Below are 24,956 nucleotides of genomic sequence, written 5' to 3' on the forward strand. Positions count from 1 at the left end.
CTTCTTATTAGTTCCTCTAAATGCCAAATTATGTTCTGCCAGATATTGAACAGCTGCAACAATACGGGTTAGCACGGCCTGCCAATGCGCTTTCTCTCTGTTCATTTCCCTTTGTTGCAACGCATCTATGCCCGTATTAGTTTCCAATCGTGTTGTTGCCTCTCTCCATTTTAATGCATTTGAGATATGATCTGGGGATGTTTCGTGTGATTTCAGTACAGCAGTTATATGAATCCAATCATTGGTGCCTTTATCAGATAGTTGTGTTGCACTGTTCAAGCTGAAGAGTTTGCAGCAAAAACAAAATGCTTTGTCTAATTTCTTAGAATAGGTAAGCCACTTTCTTTCATTCGTTTCCCCATTTGCTAATTTTCGGATTAAGAAAGCCTCGCTAAATTGTCTTTTGTTTTCTTTGTTTTTCGGATAACAAAATCCTGGCTTCAGCTTTTGGGGACCTCTTCGAATGATCAGATCTCTCTCTCTATTCAAGTTCACTGGCCAATTACCCACATCGTCATACTGCATCATAGTGGCATCCACCATTTCACTCTCCGCTCTGCTGCTGCTATGAATAGGGGCCTTGCGCTCCGCATCCTCTTCGTCACTGGTCGTCAATGCATCTTCCTCCTGAGGGGTTAAGTAAGTTATGTTATTCAACATGTTTACCCAGGGACAGTGCACATTAACAAAGTCAGTTTCCACATCAATTAGCTAGTTTATCTGTAGTCCCTGGCTGCTTACCGTGGACTGGCTCCTCCCTGGCTCCTCATCGTCAGCGCTCGCTGTGACCATCGCTGGCACCCGCTTGTGCTGCTGGGCAGCGCTGCTATTAATTGAATCGTCCTCCTGAGGGGTTAAGTAAGTTATGTTATTCAACATTTTTACCCAGGGACAGTGCACATTAAAGGGGAACTCCAACATTTTGGGAAATTAGCTTATTTAACATCTTCCCTGGAGTTAGACAAGAAGATACATACCTTTTTTGTCTCTGTGTGTGCATTTAGCTTTGGGAATAGACGCTCAGTTAGCATAGCTTAGCTTCATCACTGGAAGTGAGGCAGATCCGTAGCCTTACAGTGCCTTACAGTGTATTGCAAGGTCTGACATTGACAGAATTTGATATGCATGACCTTGGTGGGCTCTAGGTCAACTCCTGAAAAAGGGGGTCAATGTCAGACCTTGCAATCAAAAGTTAGGGGGCGGTTAGGGGGCGCACTGAAATTATGGCAAGGGTTATTAGCCCCCTAACTTTTGATTGCAAAGTCTGACATTGACCCCCTTTTCAGGAGTTGACCTAGAACCCACCAAGGTCATGCATATCAAGTTTGGTCAATGTCAGACCTTGCAATACACTGTAAGGCTACAGATCTGCCTCACTTCCAGTGATGAAGCTAAGCTATGCTAACGGAGCGTCTATTCCCAAAGCTAAATGCACACACAGAGACAAAAAAGGTATGTATCTTCTTGTCTAACTCCAGGGAAGATGTTAAATAAGCTAATTTCCCAAAATGTTGGAGTTCCCCTTTAACCCAGTTGTACAGTAAATTACCAAGTATGGCTTTGTCAGTATTCCAATGTACAGTGTCAATCAATCAATCAATAGACGTCACGTAATGATTTATAGGGGGGCTTGCTCAAACCCTGCTTAATTATTTGCATATAAGGGGCTTTCATGTTTTTCCAAAAACAAAACGTAAAACACAATTATTCAACAATATTCAGATGTGTTCTTAATTATATTCAAGCAGCCAGCATATTTATTGAAAATAGTAGCAGTTGTGGTAAATTAATTAAAGGCCTTAGAAAAAATGAAGTATTAGGCCTAACGAATTATTTTATTATTATTGGCATAATAATTGTTATTATTATCATCAAATAAACGAACGAATGTTTCCCCAAATGTTGTCTATAATACTGATATTCTGAAAATAGCTTAACTCATATTAGGCCCGTCTCTCGTTTGTGGTAATAAAGACTAGTTGCAAAGGCAGAATTTCCCAAAATGGTCTCCAAAATAAAATGGAGCATATTACAAGCGAAATTAAATACCACCAACCACGCCACCACTCCCCACGTGCCAGCGCTTAATGGCTGCTAGATAGATGATGTGACGCATACGAATTATTCGTTATTATTAATCTATTATTATTATTATTGGCAATCATATTACTAAATTGTTATTATTATTTATTATCATCATCGTCAAATAAACGAACGAATGCTTCGATTGCTTCCCCAAATGTTGACTAATGAGGTAGGCCTAGCCGCATGGCCGGCTAGGGCTGCCTGTCTGCGACATATGTACCATGCTGCAGTGCCGCCTGCCTGCATGATAAATCATCAGTCATTCGTCAAATAAACGAACGAATGCTTCCCCAAATGTTGGCTAATGAGGTAGGCCTAGCCGCATGGCCGGCTAGGGCTGCCTGTCTGCGACATATGTACCATGCTGCAGTGCCGCCTGCCTGCATGATAAATCATCAGTCATTCGTCAAATAAACGAACGAATGCTTCACCAAATATTGGCTATACTGAAAATAGATTAACTCAGTCATATTAGGCCTGTGACCTGACAAATTACAAGCTCAATGAAATACACACCACTCCACGTGCCAGGGCTTATTGGCTCAATGGCTAGATAATTAGATAGATGTGAGTGACGCAGACAGCCCTATGCGGCTGCAGGCTACCTGGCTATAGTGGCTACCTACCATGTCCATGCTGCATGCCAATGCGTCGTTGTCGCCAATGCCAATCCCATCATCCTCGTCATCTTCACTGCTATTCATCGGAGGCTGGTGAAGAGCCCGGCTGGTGCATTGGCTCGGGCGCTTCTTCCCCCCGCCTGTGCGAGGCCCTGCAGCAGCGGGGCCTGGGGATATTGCTTCCTTGTTTTTTGTAATAAATTTGTCAAATGATCCTTTCTGAGAATTTGTGAACATTAGTTTTTTTTTTGCTTTGTTTCGCTGTAAATACCCAGAGACAAATTTCCGTCCTTTATCTCGTTCTCTCGTCGTCGACATTGTGTTAAAAATGTTTATCACTTGTCTTGAGTCATCCACACCTGACACTGACACACCTGCTGTGAGTGACCACCACCACATGTGTAATGGCAGCTTTTTATATGCGCAGATAGATAGATCACGCTGCAGGAAACAGGATGAAGAAAACATACGTTTCCTGCCCTCTTCCAAACTTCATAATTATTTTAATAGAAATGGTCAGCTCAAGTGCACGGCACCTTACTTCACCATATATAATATAATAATAATCATTACCATAACTATGATAACAATAATAAATAATAATGATAATATGACCATGATGATTTAATAATAATAATAATAACTAGACAATTCCGCGCGGGGGAAATTGTGAAAGTGTGGGTGACGCCTGTGCACCGCCGGCCAACGGGGGAGAGGGTCTCTCGCGAGTCTCTATGACAAACGGTTCAAAGGATACAAAAAGGGGGCGCGGCCTAAGGATCGGGGGAGTGGTCAACATAGACCAATCAAAGAGGATATCCCTACTGAGTGCAATGACACGACCCGCAACACTATTACACTATTACACTATTACACAATATTACACTATTACACACTATTACACACTATTACACACTATTACACTATTACACACTATTACACTATTACACACTATTACACTATTACACACTATTACACACTATTACACACTATTACACACTATTACACTATTACACACTATTACACACTATTACACTATTACACTATTACACACTATTACACTATTACACACTATTACACTATTACACACTATTACACACTATTACACATTATTACACTATTACACACTATTACACACTATTACACACTATTACACTATTACACACTATTACACACTATTACACTATTACACACTATTACACTATTACACACTATTACACACTATTACACTATTACACACTATTACACTATTACACACTATTACACACTATTACACTATTACACACTATTACACTATTACACTATTACACTATTACACTATTACACACTATTACACACTATTACACTATTACACACTATTACACTATTACACTATTACACACTATTACACTATTACACACTATTACACTATTACACACTATTACACACTATTACACACTATTACACTATTACACACTATTACACTATTACACACTATTACACTATTACACACTATTACACTATTACACTATTACACACTATAACACTATTACACTATTACACACTATTACACTATTACACACTATTGCACTATTACACTATTACACTATTACACACTATTACACTATTACACACTATTACACTATTACACTATTACACACTATTACACTATTACACTATTACACACTATTACACTATTACACTATTACACACTATTACACTATTACACTATTACACTATTGCACACTATTACACTATTACACACTATTACACTATTACACTATTACACACTATTACACACTATTACACTATTACACTATTACACTATTACACACTATTACACACTATTACACACTATTACACTATTACACTATTACACACTATTACACTATTACACTATTACACACTATTACACTATTACACACTATTACACTATTACACTATTACACACTATTACACTATTACACACTATTACACTATTACACACTATTACACTATTACGCACTATTACACACTATTACACACTATTACACTATTACACACTATTACACTATTACACACTATTACACTATTACACTATTACACACTATTACATTATTACACACTATTACACTATTACACTATTACACTATTACACACTATTACACTATTACACACTATTACACTATTACACACTATTACACTATTACACACTATTACACTATTACACTATTACACTATTACACACTATTACACACTATTACACACTATTACACTATTACACACTATTACACACTATTACACTATTACACTATTACACACTATTACACACTATTACACTATTACACACTATTACACTATTACACTATTACACACTATTACACTATTACACTATTACACACTATTACACTATTACACACTATTACACTATTACACTATTACACACTATTACACTATTACACTATTACACTATTACACACTATTACACTATTACACACTATTACACTATTACACTATTACACACTATTACAAACTATTACACTATTACACACTATTACACTATTACACTATTACACACTATTACACTATTACACACTATTACACTATTACACTATTACACACTATTACACTATTACACTATTACACTATTACACACTATTACACTATTACACTATTACACACTATTACACTATTACACACTATTACACTATTACACTATTACACACTATTACACTATTACACTATTACACACTATTACACTATTACACACTATTACACTATTACACACTATTACACACTATTACACTATTACACACTATTACACTATTACACTATTACACACTATTACACTATTACACTATTACACACTATTACACACTATTACACTATTACACACTATTACACTATTACACACTATTACACTAGTACACTATTACACACTATTACACTATTACACTATTACACACTATTACACTATTACACTATTACACACTATTACACTATTACACTATTACACACTATTACACTATTAGACACTATTACACTATTACACACTATTACACTATTACACTATTACACACTATTACACACTATTACACTATTACACACTATTACACTATTACACTATTACACACTATTACACTATTACACACTATTACACTATTACACTATTACACAATATTACACTATTACACACTATTACACTATTACACTATTACACACTATTACACTATTACACACTATTACACTATTACACACTATTACAGTATTACACTATTACACACTATTACACTATTACACACTATTACACTATTACACCGAGTACAATGGCACAATCCGCAAGTCTCTACGACAAACGGTTCAAGAGATACACTGAGGGGGTGTGGCCTAAGGGGGCGTGGTCTAAGGATCGGGGGAGTGGTCAACATCGACCAATGAAAGGTGGTCAACATCGACCAATGGCACAATCCCCAAGTCTCTACGACAAACGGTTCAAGAGATACACTGAGGGGGTGTGGCCTAAGGGGGCGTGGTCTAAGGATCGGGGGAGTGGTCAACATCGACCAATGAAAGGTGGTCAACAGGGGGAGTGGTCAACATCGACCAATGAAAGGTGGTCAACATCGACCAATGGCACAATCCGCAAGTCTCTACGACAAACGGTTCAAGAGATACACTGAGGGGGTGTGGCCTAAGGGGGCGTGGTCTAAGGATCGGGGGAGTGGTCAACATCGACCAATGAAAGGTGGTCAACATGGACCAATGAAAAATGAAAGAGGATATCCCTACTGAGTACAATGACACAACCCACAAGACAGAGGGCGCTGTCAGCAATTCAGTACTGCAACACAGTGATGGCCAATGATGGGTTAAGTGGATGATGTCATTGGCAGCTCAGCCACGAGCCACACAGCTGAACCAATCATGAGTGAGCCATGAGCCACACAGGTGAAGCAATCACTATGACTTGCATATTTTCTATCCAATGCATTTCTATGGAGGCAGATGCATGACTGCATTGTCACATTGATTAAAAGAAAACTATAAGAGATGAAGCGTTGTGACGCGCACATGAGCACTACAACGAGTAGGCGAAGGGTTGTGCGCGATATTGTGACATTCGTGCGATATTGTGGCACTCCTTCGGCGATCGGAACAGAAGGCTAAAAAATAGTGTGAAAAATGTGATTTCTAGAGTGCGATTGCATGGCGGTCAATGGGGAGGAGAACCTTCAAACAAATGGTCGTCAGTTGAGATAGAAATGTCCAATTCCATTTATTTTTCTTTTGTGAGCGGGTTGACAGCCGTGTCATCGTTTTGATGTGTTTGTTTTATTTCTACGTCCAAAATTGAGATCACACTCGCAATTCACCCAAGGTAGGGGGAAAAAGATTATTTCAGCTGCTACACTCTAAAATGCAATGCATTCCCAATGGGACCGATATTTTACCGTTTAAAGTCGATTCGTAGCCAGACGGTGCGGTGAAACTTTTACGGGTTCGGAGACCGCAGTTGCCATAGGCAAGCTTCTCGTTTTGATACCTTTCACGTGTATGGTGCGCGAACGCTTACGTGTTGCAAAGTGTTTGAAACTCTAAATTGCACTGTATTTCCGAAATTTTACCGTTTAAAGTCGATTCGTAGCCAGACGGTGCGGTGAAACTTTACGAGTTCGGAGACCGGTGTTGCCATAGGCAAGCCGGTCGTTTTGATACCTTTCACGTGTATGGGGCGCGAACGCTCTGGCACAAGTGTTGTTTGGAAAATCGGTGGATCTCGCACTCTAAATTGCATGCATTTCTGAAATTTTACCGTTTAAAGTCGATTCGTAGCCAGACGGTGCGGTGAAACTTTACGAGTTCGGAGACCGGTGTTGCCATAGGCAAGCCGCTCGTTTTGATACCTTTCACGTGTATGGGGCGCGAACGCTTACGTGTTGCAAAGTGTTTGCAAAATCGGTGGAATAAAGAATAAAGAATAAAAAGAGTATGGATATGTATAGTGTGGGTGGCAACCTGGCTTCGCCAGGTCACCCACACTAATAATAATAATAATAATAATAATAATAATAATAATAATAATAATAATAATAATAATAATAATAATAATAATAATAATAATAATAATAATATTAATAATAACAATAATAACGGTAATAATAATAATAATAACAATATTGCTATAGGATAGCTACCAGCCTACCAATAAACAAACAAAAAACCTGCCATGGAAAAGAGAAAAAAAACTAAAAATAAATCAAATCAAATACAGAGAAATATGTGTTACGGGGGACCCTGATGTAAACAAGACGAAAGTCTTTCTCTGGTCTGCATCCCCTTAACAATTGTATGTTTTGAGCTGTACTCTGCAATCTGTTAATAAACTTTTCAATCAATCAATCAATCAATCAAAACGGCCCGGGCCGTCCTCACCAGTCCCCATGCAGTAAATGAGGTGAACTCAGCGCCACACAGTCGCGCACCCCTCCCCCACTGGCTACACATTGTCTGCAAGTTCAATCAAAATGATACATTTTTCCAACCACCTGCTGTGAGCAGGGGGGAGGGGTGGTGGACGGTGCAGCGTGCACACTCTGAGTTGACTGAGCATTCTTGAGAGGTAGTATTTGATTGATTGATTGATTGATTGATTGATTGAAAAATGTTTTAAGGTGAGACAGCAGTATACAGCATAATACACATTTCAATAGTTTTGACACTTCACATTGTCTTGATATATAAAATAAACAGTGACTGATATTTATAAACATAATGGATCATGTTTGTAAGTCAGCTGCACACACCTGCTGTAAGCAAAACTAGATTTTCGTTCTGTGATGGAAAGTGATTGTTAAATAACTTTATTATGTTGTTAGGTCACGGTGTTACGGGGGGACCCTGATGTAAACAAGACGAAAGTCTTTCTCTGGTCTGCATCCCCTTAACAATTGTATGTTTTGAGCTGTACTCTGCAATCTGTTAATAAACTTTTCAATCAATCAATCAATCAAAACGGCCCGGGCCGTCCTCACCAGTCCCCATGCAGTAAATGAGGTGAACTCAGCGCCACACAGTCGCGCACCCCTCCCCCACTGGCTACACATTGTCTGCAAGTTCAATCAAAATGATACATTTTTCCAACCACCTGCTGTGAGCAGGGGGGAGGGGTGGTGGACGGTGCAGCGTGCACACTCTGAGTTGACTGAGCATTCTTTGAGAGGTAGTATTTGATTGATTGATTGATTGATTGATTGATTGATTGATTGATTGAAAAATGTTTTAAGGTGAGACAGCAGTATACAGTAATACAGCATAATACACATTTCAATAGTTTTGACACTTCACATATGTCATTTTTGTCTTGATATATAAAATAAACAGTGATGTTTATATAAACATGATGGATCATGATGATGTAAGTCACACCTGCTGTAAGCAAAACTAGATTTTCGTTCTGTGATCGAAAGTGATTGTTAAATAACTTTATATTTATTTTAATTTCCACGACCCTAGCCATAGGGCCTCGAAAAAAAAACGAAAAAAAAAGATTTTAGACACCTGCTGCTGTAAGCAAAACTAGATTTTCGTTCTGTGATGGAAAGTGATTGTTAAATAACGTTATATTTATTTACATTTTTATATAAAAAAAAATAAAAAGGGCCTCGCGCGAGACCCCATAGGGCCTCGCGCGAGACCCCATAGGGCCTCGCAAATTTTTTTTTTTTTTTTTTTTTTTCTTTTTTTTTGCCTTCTCGCGAGGCCCCCCTTCCCGCGAGGCCCTGTGCGACCGTACTGCTCGCACACCCCCTGAGGCGGCCCTGCCCATAATCTCGTGCCATGTCTGAATATCGTGACTGGCCGTCCCGCTACACATATCATTATTATCATTACACTGGTCGTTGTCATTATACTCCGTTTTCAGATTATATATTCTCTGGTACATCTTTATGTCAAACCGGGTACCGTCAGGTTCTACAAGAAAATGTTTACCTTTATCAAAGAATACCTTGGCACGGCTTGCAGTAGCAGCTATTACAGAGAATAGTCCTTGTGGGAACGATGGTACGTATAGAGCGTTCTTTAGCGGCACAGTATGCCGGCGCCCCTTACTGTCCGTGAGGCATACCTGTGCGTCTCCCCTCTCTTGCGCCAATCTGTAGGTGCGTCTCCCTTCCGCCAGCTCCATCCTGTGCCTCTCCGGGCGGAAAGTGTCGTCAAAGTTCTTGAACCGACTCCTGTCGTTGATGACATGGGACGATGCACCTGTGTCCACGATCAGTCCCCTTCTCAGGGCCCGCTGCAGCTGGGCCGGTCCGGCGATGCCCGCCGTCCGTGCCCCAAAAGCGCAGTCTTCATGTCCCGTTATTCTCCGGGCGTCGTCTCCACTCGTCTCACGTCGATCGTCGCCGCCATCGATTCTCCGGGCGTCGTCTCGATTCATCTCACGTCGATCGTCGCCGCCATCGTGTCCGCTGTCGTCACCCCGTCCACAGCCGTCATCTTGTCCGTAGCCGCCATTTTGTCTGTAGCCGCCATTTTGTCCGTGGCCTCCGTCTTGTCCATGGCCGTCATCTCGTCCATAGCCGCCATCTTGTCCATGCGCGTATCGCTCGCTCTGGTTGTCTTTCTTCATGCACGCTCTGTCTGTGTGCCCCGTGGATTTGCAGAAGCTACACCAGACAGTCTTTGTGCAGTCGCTTCTCCGATGGCCTTTATCTCCGCATCGCCAACACGCCAGTTCCGTCGTGGTCCTGGTTCTCTCTCTTGGCGTTGCTCGGGCCTTTAGCGCCCTCTCCCCCTCCTCCGCGGCGGCTGGGTGGGTGTCTTCTGAGGCCTCGAAGTTCCTTAACTTAGCCTTGAACTGTCCCAACGTCATGTCCATTGAACCGTGTGTTACCAGGAGTGTGAACGGTTTGTACAGCTCCGGTAGTCCTCTCATTATCATCGCCATCATTAGCCCATCGCTTGGTGCTTCTCCGGCACTCCTCAGTGGCGTCGTAATCTGCTCCGCTCTGTTGACGTATTCGGTCACGGTCTCGGTGGTCCCCTTCCTCAGGCCCGTTAGTGCTATATAGAGGGCCACGACTCTGGGTCTTCCTCGCCCGATGAAATGCTCTCTCAATACCGCCAGGCTTTCTCGGCCTCGGTCTTTAGTGCCCCAGGCTGGTGTCGTCGAGCATCGGCGCTAACTCACAGTACGCGCTTGCGTTATGCTGGTCGTCCAGGGCTTGCTCTTCCGCCGTCAGTTCTCCCGTGGGGGCCGCCAGGATCGTCTCCTTCAGCCCCGCCCCGTGCATGCAGCACAGCATGCGCTCTTCCCAGAGCTCATAGTTCTCTGCTTTTCCATTGAATGTCGGCCATTTGCCCCTGCTCTTGTTTTCCATCCTCTTCGTTAGTGGTATGCTTAGCTTTTGCTCTTGTTGGCCTAGCGTCTAGCCACGCGGTGCTCCCGACGCTAACCTAGCCTATACTTCAGCTAAGCTTGCTACAGTACCCTTATTATTTTGCCCCGGTGTTATCTGGGCCCATAACCTGTTAACAGAATTCGGCTATAGGGCGACAATAATGTGGTCAAGAGGCATGGTTTCTATCTTGAGCCTTAACTGCCGTGGTTTCTTTTATTCACATGGAAAGAGCAGTAACACAGGTCTTCTCTCACTGAGAGACATGGGGGGAGAGAAAGAAGTGGGAGGATACATCTACTTTTATACTCGCCACATGGTGGTGTACCTGAGTGGCTCCGCCTAGAGCGCCTTCTAGTGGAAACAGATATATATGCAGCTAGACAGTTCTGTTCCGTATACGCTCTCGCTCGGCATCGCTCTCTGCACTATCTCGCATATGTGCACGCGCACTGAATAAAGACCACAAATGTACCTTTAATCCCAATATTCGTCTGACCACACCCCTATCAGCTTACCCATATAAGCAGGGGTGGGGCCACCCACTCGCCTCCTTCTCGCTTTCACCACAAGGAAGAAGTGCCTCGGTAGATCCCCACACTTGACACCATGATGGAAGAAAGGATTAGGAGCAGCTTTGGGAAACAAGGATACGTTGACATCATATCTTTATTTTCTCTCTCACTATTTTCGAGAAAATACGGCAATATTGTCTTCGTACTGGAGTGTCTGGAAGATGATGATCATTCTAAAAACCCTCCACCGGTTTTCGTATTGGGAGCACGCCGCTGCATGCTTCTCAACTGCAGTTCCTTGCTGTGTTTGTTGGGGTGAAACCTGTCAGGCCACAGCTGAACTGTCGGACGCGCCGCTGTTGTGAGAAGCGGTGGGTTTCAGGTTGGGTGAGTACTGTTGCTGGCGGGCTTCACTTGTCTGTTAGTGCTATGGGGGCTACTTGACAATGTTTATGGAAACCGGCCCCAGGCTAGGGTCCTTTGTTCAGCCACCTAGGCGACAGAAGGCCTTGGTCTGAAGACCATTGTAGTTTTAACTAGTGGGCCGCGACCATTAACACTGGTGATCCCTGTGTGTTCTGGACGAGTGGATATCTCTCTGTCGCGTGTTTAAGCCCCTTCTTTCATATCCAAATGAGAGTATTCCTTCACGAGGAGATATGTGCATGGATGTGCGATAGCGGCAGATCCATGTTCAAGTCAGCTACACAGGCCAGTTTGGTATTGTGCTGATTCCGTCGGGTGTTGGTAAAATCACCGTTGTAAAGCAGTGTTGACATCTTGTTTCTCTTTTCTCTTCAAAAGTGAGGAGAGGTTCAGAACGGCGGCCTGTCTGGGTGAGTGTTATGTCATTGTATACATGTTCAGGTGATAGCTGCTTAGCTTACGGTTAGCCAGTCAGCTGTTAGCTGCTGCGTTAGCCTGCTGGGATCGCTGCATGGCCTACTTAGGTCGGGCCTACTGTTAGCCAGTCAGCTGTTAGCTGCGGCACTAGCATGTCGCGATCACTAGGTAACGTTAGCTTGCTGCTATAGGCCAAGGCCTGGCGCGGGGTAGCTTTAGCTCCTTGCGCGCCGACGCGAGCTCGCTTCTGGTCGCGTGCGCCGTTAGCTCGGCGTCTCGCGAGCAGGGGCAGTAGCGCCCGAACGGTTGGAGCGGCCGTTAGCTTAATGCTACTCTGTTGAACGTGCTTTGATTATAACATGTTTTACACTCTTGACTACGACGTCATCCTTGACAGGGGATGTTCGTCGACCCTGCCCTGAGCCTGGACGGGGATTGCGTCAACAAAGAGGACTGTAGCGACTGGTTGTAGCGACGTCGCTGCCCAGTTCGAGCAACACAGGATCGGCTGTGTTGTCTACGGGGTCTTGAGTCTGCTGCACTTCGCTGATCTACGTTCCGGGTAGGACAAGGTTTGACCAGACCTTATAACACGTCTTCTGGTTTTACTTTTCTAAATGTTTTGTGAATAACGATGTTTTCCCAAAACGTGTGTTGCTGCAGTGCATTTAGGATACGACGCGAGTTGTGTGAACTGTTTTTGTCACTGGCAGTTAGCTTCTCCGTGCAAATCGGGTTGTTGTTACAGATGTGACAATGATCTGGTTGTTGTGTGAGAAACATCATGGTGTTTATATGTACCGTGTACTCACAACTAAGGTAACTAACCTATGAAGCTATGCTTAGTGACAAGTGAGTAAAAGAATGTTCTTTTCTCAGCCTGTGATGACAATGAACAGTGTGTTCACATATTAACAGGTTTTCCTGTTTTAACTGGCCGTATTAAGGGTAAAATAAGAGGATTGTGTTTCCCCCCGGTTCCCTGGGGACTTTTTCATCCTCCTATCAGACATGTTGTGCACTAAATTGTGTCTTTTGTGTGGTAGGGATGCGATGTAACCCTTAGCTTGATTGCTGAGGTTGTGCTAAAACTGCTGGAGAAACTTTCTTTTCCTAGAAGAAAAGATTGTTTGGTCGCTCTCGTGTGTGCTTAGCAAGGCCTGTGGCCGATACTAATCGAGAATTATGTAGTCTCTCATTATGAAAAACGGCGTTCCTCTGTAGAGTGTTTTTGCCATTTAGGTGATGATGGGTTGTGTGTGTCATGTGACCTACAACTGGGTTGGACTGGCCACAGAAGCACATGTGTATGTTGGACCCGGGCTCTTAGAGCCCTCTCTATTCTGTGTTTTTTCCTTAGTAAAAATCAGATAGCAGGTTAGCTCATGCGCTGTGTGGAGCTGTCAAACGCTTCATAGAGCTGACTATGACTGTGTCATATTCTCTTTTTGTCATTACATCGTATCATGGGTGTGGGGTCGTAAAGGGGTGAACTGGTAACCTTTCCTCTCCTCCTCGTTTCTGTCGGTCAGGGGTACACCCCCTGTCCTTCAAGGTTCCCGTCACGTGGCGGTTCGGCACGTTACAGGGGGGGGGGGGGGGGGGGGAGTTTCCTGGTCCCACGGCCTGGTATATTGGGCGTGTGCACCGCAGGAATTCCCCCGCCATAGAGTACGTCACCGTGCGCGTCTCTGTTGGTAGGACTTCCGTGTGCTGTTCAGGTCCATGTGATGGATCTGTTTCAGGGGGGTGGTCAGGGCTCCTCCTCACCAAGCGCCTATTCGGGCCTTCTGTGAGTTCGGACTCCTTCTTCCATGTGAGGGAGCCTCCATCAGAGTACAGAGCCTTCCTCCTCAGATTGTCAAAGTGAGTGGACCCTCTAGAAGGGTCCTATTCTATTGTATATGTATTCGATTCAATTCGATTATTGAGTGTGTATGGGTTCAGTGCCTCTTCCCCGGAGAGCCCTAAAACCAATTTTTTACATGGCTCAAGGTGAAATATATTCTTTTCAATCTGTACAGCTCGCGTGGGAAGTCTCTCTGGGGATCCCTGTCTCCTTCCTATGGGAGGGTGGTGGGATGTAAAAATGTGAAAATGTTTTACCCCCGGCTGTGTAGACTGGGATACATACTGTTGATGCTTCCTTCTTTTCTATTCAAAAATGTTTGGAGTTAGGGAGTGTCACACCCCTCTTGTCGTTCCCCTGGGCGCCTTGGGGATTCAATGACGGGTCTAAATAGCCTGTTCATTGATGGGGGTGTGTCCCGACGCACGTATAGTGCTAGCTTGCTGTAAACAGGCGACTGACTGGCGCGCCTTGGTTGCTTGTGGTTAAAACGGCGTTTTTATAAAGCAACTGAGATGGGGGTTTTTCCTCTTCCGACGACCAAATCCCGCGACCTGGGTTGGTTTTCGACGGATTCTCGTTCATGTCTGGGGGATGATGACGGAATGGATCTGAACATATGTAGAGGGGTCTCACGCCCTTGGGGTGGGCCACCAGGCGCGGTTCGCCCGAACGTCTGGGTGGCGCCTTCTTTTCATGTTAAGATCGACACGCATATCTGCCCTTTCTCCTGGAGTAGGCATGTCGGCGTGGTTAGGGCACGGGACTGGTTCTGGTCACGCTGGTCCGGATCAGTTGAACCCGTTGTCCGCCGGGGATGCAGATCTGCTGTTCTGGTACCCTGAGGGACTTGGGCTTTTTTCAGGGGGAAAAATGCCAGGTCGGTCCGGGTGTCACAGGGTTAAGCGCTATGGAGACCCTGGTTGGGTACGTTTTTACTCAGCACTGTCGTAATGGCTTACGGCCATGCCATCCTGTACACGCTCGATCTCGTCGGATCTCGGCCGCTACACAGGTTGGTCCTGGTTAGTACTTGGTTGGGAGACCGCCTGGGAATACCAAGTACGGTGTGCTTAGGGGCTGGTTCTCCATTCTTTTTCGCTCCTCTCTCACGCATGGCACAGAGGGGCCTGTGGGGGTGGTTTTTGACCTCCTCTGGTGACCCTGTGCTTCCCGTACCGCCAGGCCCGGTCCGAAGTAATGTTTCGTCGACCCGTAGGCCTGGGTTAACCCTTTTTTGAAAACTGAAACACTTGTACTGCGGTATAGCCGGTGTATACCCGCAGGTGTGTTTTGGAGTTTTTTCTTGAGGGGTTATAGGAACAACCACCGCAATGGGTAACACTGAGGTGGTTGATTCCCTGGTGTGTTGGAGCAGTGTCAACTCCCGGGTTCACCGTTTGAGGGTGCCCCTGCACGTTCATGACGTCTGCCAATCGTGTCAGCCTTCTCTGCCTCGACCCCTCTGGGTGGGGTTTTTTATATGGAGGCTTGGTCATGCAACACCGCCAGCTTACGCTCCTTCCGCTGGGGCGGCTGTGTTCAGCTGTCCCCTCTGGCGCCTGTCTCGTCCGCAGTCTCCAGGCTAGGGTTAATAGCCTGTTGCCTGGTTTTTCCCCGGTGCGCTGCCTGCTTCCGTTGGTTAACCTTTTTTGTGTGCTTACGGCCATGCTGACTGCCTGTTGCAGGGTCAGTGTGCCAGGCGGTGTACTATTGGGGGGACGGGGCCCGCTCGGCTGAGGGGCCTTTGTCCGAATACGCTGGCGATGTGGGGGGCGGGGCACTACGTGCCCACCTGGTGGGGTCTTGATGCTGGCATCATGGACTTCTCCGGGCCCCCATTCCAGGGAGTCCAGCCCTTTTGGTGGGTCTGGGTCTTCCTTCGCGCTCCGCTGCTACGGCCTTGCCACGGGGTTGGGTTTGCCCTTGACCCCGTGATTCTGGGGGCAGTAACGAGGTTGTTCCTCCGTTCGTTCCCGGGTGGCATGCGGGTTGTGCGTGTGTGTAGTCGTGGGGTCAAGCCACGGTCTGCTCACCCTGTGCGTTGAGTTGCTTGAGTGCCTCTTCGCACAGTCGGGTCCGTCGCCCTCCCGTGAAGCCCCTAATAGGGGGGGTGCCCTCCATTAGGGTGGGTCGGGGGGGCTCGGCCCTCCCTGTTCTGATGGTTGTGGGGGGCTGTCAGCGGGGTGTATTTGTCGGCCGTTGGCTCTCGCTCGGCCTCCCTTGTGCAGAGAGCGATGCCGAGCAAGAGCGTATACGGAACAGAACGTTAGGTTATGACTATAACCAAGTTCTGTTAGTATAGCGAGGCTCGGCATCCGACGCCGCTGCAGCCTTTGACCTCGCCTTGTGGCGAAAGCTTGGGAAGGAGGCGAGTGGGTGGCCCCACCCCTGCTTATATGGGTAAGCTGATAGGGGTGTGGTCAGACGAATATTGGGATTAAAGGTACATTTGTGGTCTTTATTCAGTGCGCGTGCACATATGCGAGATAGTGCAGAGAGCGATGCCGAGCGTCGCTATACTAACAGAACTTGGTTATAGTCATAACCTAACGTTACTGGTGGAGACAGTTATATATGCAGGTAAACAGTTACTGATTTGATTTGATTTGATATTTTTTATTTTCGTGTCTTACATACAGATGTATGCCCAGCCCATATGGGCTTACAAGACACATAACAATAAGTATATAATAATATACTTTACCAATTACTTAACAAATGACATAGACCAAGATGGCCATAAAAAAATACAAGAAAATACAATAAAACGTAATATAACACAAGCTGTACTCAATGTAAATAAACAGAAAAACAAGGTGAATTCAAATACAATTATATAGGATACAGTGTGTTTTGTCTCAGGTGCCATGCCATCTCCAAAAATCCTGCAAAACCGAAGATGTCCTCCACAAAAAAACAACTCAACATACAACTCTCAGACTGCCAAAACAAATCTTCTCAAATAAAGCCCTCCTCAAAGTGGTGTACAAATGGCAATAAAAAACAAAATGATATTCATCCTCCACCACTCCCAGATCACACAGAACACACAACCGCTCCTCCTCAGGTTTACCCTGGAATCTACCCACTTCCACCGCCAATGGCAGGGTGCCAGACCTCAACTGGGCACACAGAGACCTCCGTCTTCTCTTTAAGTTTAACATTACATAAGGTTCAGTAAAATACTCATTTTTAATTGCAACATATTTTCTAAGTTTAGGTTTTTTCCAAATCTCCACCTTCCACTTATCCTGATGGATTGTTGATAATTTTGTTTTAATTATGTGAACCTTACACTGCAAATTGTTCATAAAAATCATACTCAAGTCAGTAGAAGAAAAAATCATGGACATCTCTCTTGACCAGGGATGACCGTGTGCTCTGTCCCAATTAAAAATCTTCTTTGTCACCCTGCCATTTGGCAGCTGGACCAGGCGGTTCCATAACCACACCATTTCACCTTTTTGTTTGACCAAGCAAGAGTCCCACCCCATGTCCCCTTCTATAGCCCCTTTTGGTGTGTATTTATGGACTCCTAAAAAGTATCTTATGGCCCGGTTCTGGATCGCATTACATTCAGGTGCATCATCAAAACCCCATACTCCAGCAGCATAAAATAAAACAGAACCCACCATTGAATCAAATAATTGTGTAAATGTTGAAAACCCAAGGTCAGTGCACACTTTCATTTTACTCAACACGCCCCCTAGCGCCCTTCCTGCTGACTCAGACATTATTTTCCTTCCTTCTATGAAGCACATGTACTCATTAAAGGTGAAACCAAGATATTTATAAGAATGTGTGTAAATCAGGGGCGTTGGTCCAAATTGAAACTTATGGCTACTCTGCTGTTCGTGTTTTTTCCTGAAGTGCATAATCTGTGTTTTTTCACTGTTAATCGCAAGTCTCCATTTCATGCACCAAGAACTCATAATATTCAACATGTTTTGTAAATTTGCTTAATTTTCTGCAAACAAAACAATATCATCAGCGTACAATAAAATACTTAGGATTATATTATCTATTGGAATACCAAGATTGGCTTGCTTGATTTCGTGCGCCAGGTCATTAACATAAAGGGCGAATAAAGTAGGAGAAAGCACATCTCCCTGTTTTACACCGAATGGGGTGGGGAACCAGCCGGTCCTAACCTCATTCAGCTGCAGACAGGCAGATGGGGCCTTATACAGGCTTTTGATAGCCTTATAAAATAGACCATCAATACCAGAACAGATTAATTTATAGTCCAAAAGCTCTCTATTAATCCAGTCAAAGGCTTTTTTAAAGTCAACAAAACAAACAAATGTATTCTTGCCCTCGTCCAATCTGGCTCTCACCACCGATGATAAAACAAAAACATGATCAATACAAGCTCTCTTAGCCCTAAACCCATTCTGCTCATCCACCAACATTTCATTATATTCTAAGTATTTATTTAATCTATTATTAAGAACACTTGAGTATAATTTATAAACTGTACTGATCAAACTAATACCTCTGTAATTTAGTGGGACTCTAGGGTCAGCATTTGCAGATTTGGGGATGGGCTTAATAATGGACTTGTTCCATATTGAGGGGATGGTGCCTGTGTTAAAACAAGTTTGATATAAACAGTGTAATACATTCAGCAGATAGGGAGTTTTAAGGACCTCGTTCGGCAACTCCTCAATACCCATAGCTTTCTTCAGTTTCGCTCTGTCCACTACACTCTGTACCTCGTCTAACGTAATGTCACTATTTAATCATTCACAACCTGTAGGGCTATTGCTCATCCCAAGTTCGGCCTCACATTTTAACTTAGGTCGCTTTCACACAGGGGCTGTTTGGTCCGGACTTTCGGACCAGAATTCGATAGTCCGGTTTTTCGGGTTTGTGTGAATGCGTGTCGAACTCGGTTCGCGGACCAAACAGGCGAACTCTGGTCCGCCTGAAAACGTCGGTCTCGGTTCGGCTTCATCGGACCAAACGCGAACCAAATATAGGAAGTGATTATTATTACCACTGCTCGCAGCACTCACTGCAAAACAAGCACACTGCATCTATCTCTCTATCTATCTCTCTATCTATCTCTCTATCTCTCTATCTATCTATCTATCTATCTATCTATCTAGCTATCTATCTATCTATCTATCTATCTATCTATCTAGCTATCTATCTATCTATCTATCTATCTATCTATCTATCTATCTATCTATCTATCTATCTATCTATCTATCTATCTATCTATCTATCTATCTATCTATCTATCTATCTATCTATCTATCTATCTATCTATCTATCTATCTATCTATCTATCTATCTATCTATCTATCTATCTATCTATCTATCTATCTATCTATCTATCTATCTATCCATCCATCCATCCATCCATCCATCCATCCATCCATCCATCCATCCATCCATCCATCCATCCATCCATCCATCCATCCATCCATCCATCCATCCATCCATCCATCCATCCATCCATCCATCCATCCATCCATCCATCCATCCATCCATCCATCCATCCATCCATCCATCCATCCATCCATCCATCCATCCATCCATCCATCCATCCATCCATCCATCCATCCATCCATCCATCCATCCATCCATCTATCTATCTATCTATCTATCTATCTATCTATCTATCTATCTATCTATCTATCTATCTATCTATCTATCTATCTATCTATCTATCTATCTATCTATCTATCTATCTATCTATCTATCTATCTATCTATCTATCTATCTATCTATATATCTAACTGTGCATCTTGGGAAGAAGGAAGAAAAAACACGGCTTATTATTATTACCGAGGCGCACGGCATTGGATCAATGGATCAATGCCACGTCAATACTATTATTACCTTACCACTGCTTGCAGCATTCATTCACTGCAAAACAAGCACACTGCATCTATCTCTCTATCTATCTATCTATCTATCTATCTATCTATCTATCTATCTATCTATCTATCTATCTATCTATCTATCTATCTATCTATCTATCTATCTATCTATCTATCTATCTATCTATCTATCTATCTATCTATCTATCTATCTATCTATCTATCTATCTATCTATCTATCTATCTATCTATCTATCTATCTATCTATCTATCTATCTATCTATCTATCTATCTATCTATCTATCTATCTATCTATCTATCTAGCTATCTATCTATCTATCTATCTATCTATCTATCTATCTATCTATCTATCTATCTATCTATCTATCTATATATCTGTGCATCTTGGGAACAAGGAAGAAAAAACGCGGCTTATTATATTATTAATAAAACAGCTACTTGTGGGCACTCATAAAAACACTGTGGTCTACAAGTTGTTTAGCGAGAGGATGGTGGTAATGTGCTTCAATAGAACAATGGATCAATGCCATGTCAAAACTCGCCTCCGCGGAGGGCTCGCAGACAGTCCACACACAGACACACACGCGCGCGCGCACACACGGGCTCGCAGCCACACACACATTTCCACTGTCCAATAGACAAGCGCCCTTTTCGACCGCGTGACATTGTTCAGAAGGTCCGGTCCGCCTCACAGATTTCTATGTGAACGCAGGCAAACCAAATGAAGAATGCAACAATGTTGCAACTTCACCACCAGAACCGCACAGAGTCCACCAAAACTATATGTGAAAGCGACCTTACATATTTCTGTCAGGAAACCATCATCAAATAAAGGGTGACTACTACAAGCATACAGACTACTATAGTCGGTTTCCCACTTTTTCAGAATCTGCTCAGTTTCAAAACATGATTCACCGTTATCCAATACAATCTCCATTGGGACTGTCTGGTTTTTTTTGGGGCCTAGTTTATTTATTTATTTCCAGAATTGCTGGGGATTACTGACTTGTAGTTGTTCTATATGGAGGGCTTGTCCTCTCTTGAAACGTCGTTTGAAGTTTCTTATCAAATTTAGTTTGACAAGCTTTAAATTCATTCAGTAAGTCTCTTCTCACACTTTCGGCTGCCCTTGAATTAAGCCATAGCCCATTTAATTCATTATTCCAATAAGGTTGTTTGGTCTTAAAATTCTTTTTGGGCGAACCGCCTTTCTTTATAGCACAGTGTCGACCAATTTCTTTATGCAGAAAACTACATAAGTTATTGTAACAGAGATCAATATTCTCCTGGTTTTTCGGACCGTTATTCAAGAGCTACATGACATCTAGTAGCGCCCCCCGGCAAATCTCAGAGGAAAGAAAATTAGCTGGCAGGTGTCTATTACATGGTTTGATTTGCTGCAGGGGTTCAACCATGCTCTGGATATTAACTGAGTCACCGGCCCGAAAGTGTAGGCATAGTACTGAATGATCAGGTAATCTACTATGGATATCAATAAGATTTGCACCTTCAGAGCCAACAAGTTCAGATGGTGTATAAACACTAAATTCAATGCATGATTTCAAGTCAACGTGAGGAGTTACAATGTAGTCCACAACAGCTTTCCCCTTTATAGAAATTGAAGTGAAATTATCTTTGTCAGCGTTTAATCTCCCATTTACTACACAGCATTTTGAGTCTTTTAAAAATTCAATGAAGGATTGTCCATGTTTATTTACAGTCAGATCTAAAGCGGATCTAGGCGGGATGTCATCTGCCTCCACATAATCTTTCAGATCTGCAATGCGACTATTTAAATCACCACACAAATAAATAGCATCTGCATTAACTGTATACAGTAACGTCAGTAAATGGTTAAAGAAAAAGTCTGCATTACGTCCCCAATGTGAGGTTTCCGGTGACAGATAACAAGAAATGATAATGAAAGAATACTTTGTCTCCCGGTGTTCAAAACGTAGAGCGAGAATTCCATCGTAGGCTTTGTCCACAATAATAACTGAGAATGTATCAAAAATAGTGTTCTTTACACAAATACCAACGCCGCCAGAGGCTTTAACCGCTCTTCTGTGAGCAACCCGATTATAACCAAACCAGGTGAAGCCATTGAGCTCAAGCAAGTCTGTGGAAAGATGAGTCTCATTCAAGGAAATAAAATCTGGTTTTAAGGAGTTTAGCAGTACAGTTCTAAGTTCACGGTTTGATAGTGTCCATCCATTAACATTCCAGTGTACTAGTCGAAATTCTTTACTCACAGATACCAGGGGCTGGGCTTGCCCTTCTCAACTGTCCTCTTCAGGTGGGGACCGTTTCATTAGGCGTCCATTCCCCGTCAGAAAGTAATCCTTCCCCGTTGGGATTCCTTTAAGAAGCGTTCTGAAGTTGAGGTCAACCAGCCGTTCTGTGTGTGACTTCGCTGTAGACACGTAAACACGCTGGTACTTTTCATTTTCCTTAAGGTTGCGTTTCAAGCGAAGCACTGCTATCTTCTCACGTAGCGACCGCAGCTCCAATTTCACGAGCCCCGGTTTAGCTCCCCTGGCTTGGAGACGCTCCACCGCGACTACGTCAGGTACTGGTTCACATCCAAGGCCATCACGCAGCAGTGCCCCTATATTGGTTTTCAGGTCCTCGTTGCTCTCATCACTCTCCTGGGGGAATCCAACAATTATCAAGGAGACGTCCGGGTCAAATGGACTGAGTTGCGGGGTTCTTTCCTTCACACTCCTCTCGATGTCGGTCATTCTCTGTACCATAACACCCACATTCTGGTCAACGTAGCCAGTCATATCCTTCTTTGTGTCCTTAATCTTCTGCGTTATTTCCGCCGTTATTTTCGCCTCCAAAGACACACGCATTTCGTCAATCTTGCCATCTATGGACACACGTAGTGCGTAAATCTTTTTGTCAATCTTGCCATCTATTGACTTACGAAGTGCGTCAATTTGGTCTGCAATCTTGTTCTGCATCAGACACATTTTTTCATCCATGTTTGCACTGATGTTTATTTCCATCTCTTCCAGTCTATTCATGACAGCCGATATGTCTTCCTTCTCCGGATCCATCTCTTTCTTCTTAGGAGGCATCTGGATATAACTTTTTAAAGTATAGCTTAAAGGAAAAAAATATATATATATTTTTTTAAAGTATAACTTCAAAAGCTTTTTTAAAGTATAACCCAAACAAACGTAGAACCATCAAGCTTTTAAGAACCTAAGCTCAATTAAAGCAAATGAAACACAGTTTCTCAGACACCAAACAAATGGGGAAGTGTGCTTGCCGCCATCTTGGAATAATAAGGAAGTTCCAAGTCAGTCAGTACTAGTGTAAACAGCCATATATACAGTTAGACAGTTACTAACAATCCTACACAGAACCTCTGACTTCAACAAAATGTGTTCGTAACTTTTTCGTAAGACCGGTCGATCATGAGGTCCAATGTGTTTAACCATGAATCAATCAGAGACTAGATCATGTCCAGACTGATAGCAGATATTGGCAGGTACAGTAATTATTCAACACTTTATTCTCCTGTAATGCCTCTGCTCCCATAATCACACAGTAGGGGCTACAGACCAGATCTTCCACATTACAATGTCATTCTACTCTCCTCTCTTCTCCTCACATCTACTTTCCTCTCCTCACATCTACTTTCCTCTCCTCACATCTCCACTCTTCTCATCTCCTCACATCTCCTCTCCTCGCATCTACTCTCCTCTCCTCTCCTCACATCTACTGTCCTCTCCTCACATCTCCTCTCATCTCCACTCTTCTCATCTCCTCACATCTCCTCTCCTCACATTTATTCTCCTCTCCTCTCCTCTCCTCTGCTCACATCTCCTATCCTCACATCTCCACTCTTCTCATCTCCTCACATCTCCTCTCATCTCCTCACATTCTTATCCTCTCCTCTCTTCACATCTACTCTCTTCTCCTCACATCTCCTCTCCTCACATCTCCTCTCCTCACCTCTTCTCTGCTCACCTCTCATCTCCTCTCTTCTCATCTCCTCTTCTTCCCTCTCCTCACATTTCCACTCCTCTCTTTTCCTCTCCTCTCCTCACATCTAATCTCCTCTCTTCTCGTCTCGTCTCCTCTCTCCATCCAGACAGTAGGAGCGACAGACTGGGAGATGTTCCAGATAGGAGACAGGTTCTTCCTGGTGGTGGCCAACAGTCAGAAGATTGTGGAGCGAGGCCCCAGCCTCTATACCATCAACTCCACCATCTATGAACTCAGCAGGATCACTCAGACATTCCTACGCTTCCAGGATATACTCACACACAGGTCAGCATGTAAAAAACGTAACCTTTATTATGTTAGGATTGTTTGAGAAGATCCCAGAACTCCTTGTATGATCATACACGTAATAGAAGGCCAGCAGACATAGCGAGATATTTACATGCACATCCACCAGCCCTGCAGCAGCTAACCTCCTCCAGCCCTGCAGCAGCTAGCCTCCACCAGCCCTGCAGCAGCTAGCCTCCACCAGCCCTGCAGCAGCTAGCCTCCTCTAGCCCTGCAGCAGCTAGCCTCATCCAGCCCTGCAGCAGCTAGCCTCCTCTAGCCCTGCAGCAGCTAGCCTCCACCAGCCCTACAGCAGCAAGCTCCACCAGCCCTGCAGCAGCTAGCCTCTACTAGCCCTACAGCAGCTAGCCTCCACCAGCCCTACAGCAGCTAGCCTCCACCAGCCCTGCAGCAGCTAGCCTCCACCTGCCCTGCAGCAGGTAGCCTCATCTAGCCCTACTGCAGCTAGCCTCCACCAGCCCTGCATCAGCTAGCCTCCTTCTGCAGCTATAGCCTCCACCAGCCCTGCAGCAGCTAGCCTCATC

The 24,956-nt window shown here is 43.8% G+C and overlaps 1 protein-coding gene across 1 annotated transcript in view; it reads left to right on the forward strand.

Moving 5' to 3' along the window:
* Positions 1-24,956, forward strand: part of LOC311228141 (thrombospondin-type laminin G domain and EAR repeat-containing protein-like) — a gene marked incomplete at its 5' end in the record, with an annotated part of 352,183 nt that overhangs the window by 272,955 nt on the left and 54,272 nt on the right. Inside the window, 1 exon segment of the mRNA XM_084314056.1 lies at positions 24,233-24,411. Within this exon segment, the coding sequence (XP_084170182.1) occupies positions 24,233-24,411 (179 nt within the window).

The sequence above is a fragment of the Notolepis coatsorum genome, assembly GCF_963971535.1.
Source record: "Notolepis coatsorum genome assembly, chromosome: 5".
In the NCBI taxonomy this organism is placed as follows: Eukaryota; Metazoa; Chordata; class Actinopteri; order Aulopiformes; family Paralepididae; genus Notolepis; species Notolepis coatsorum.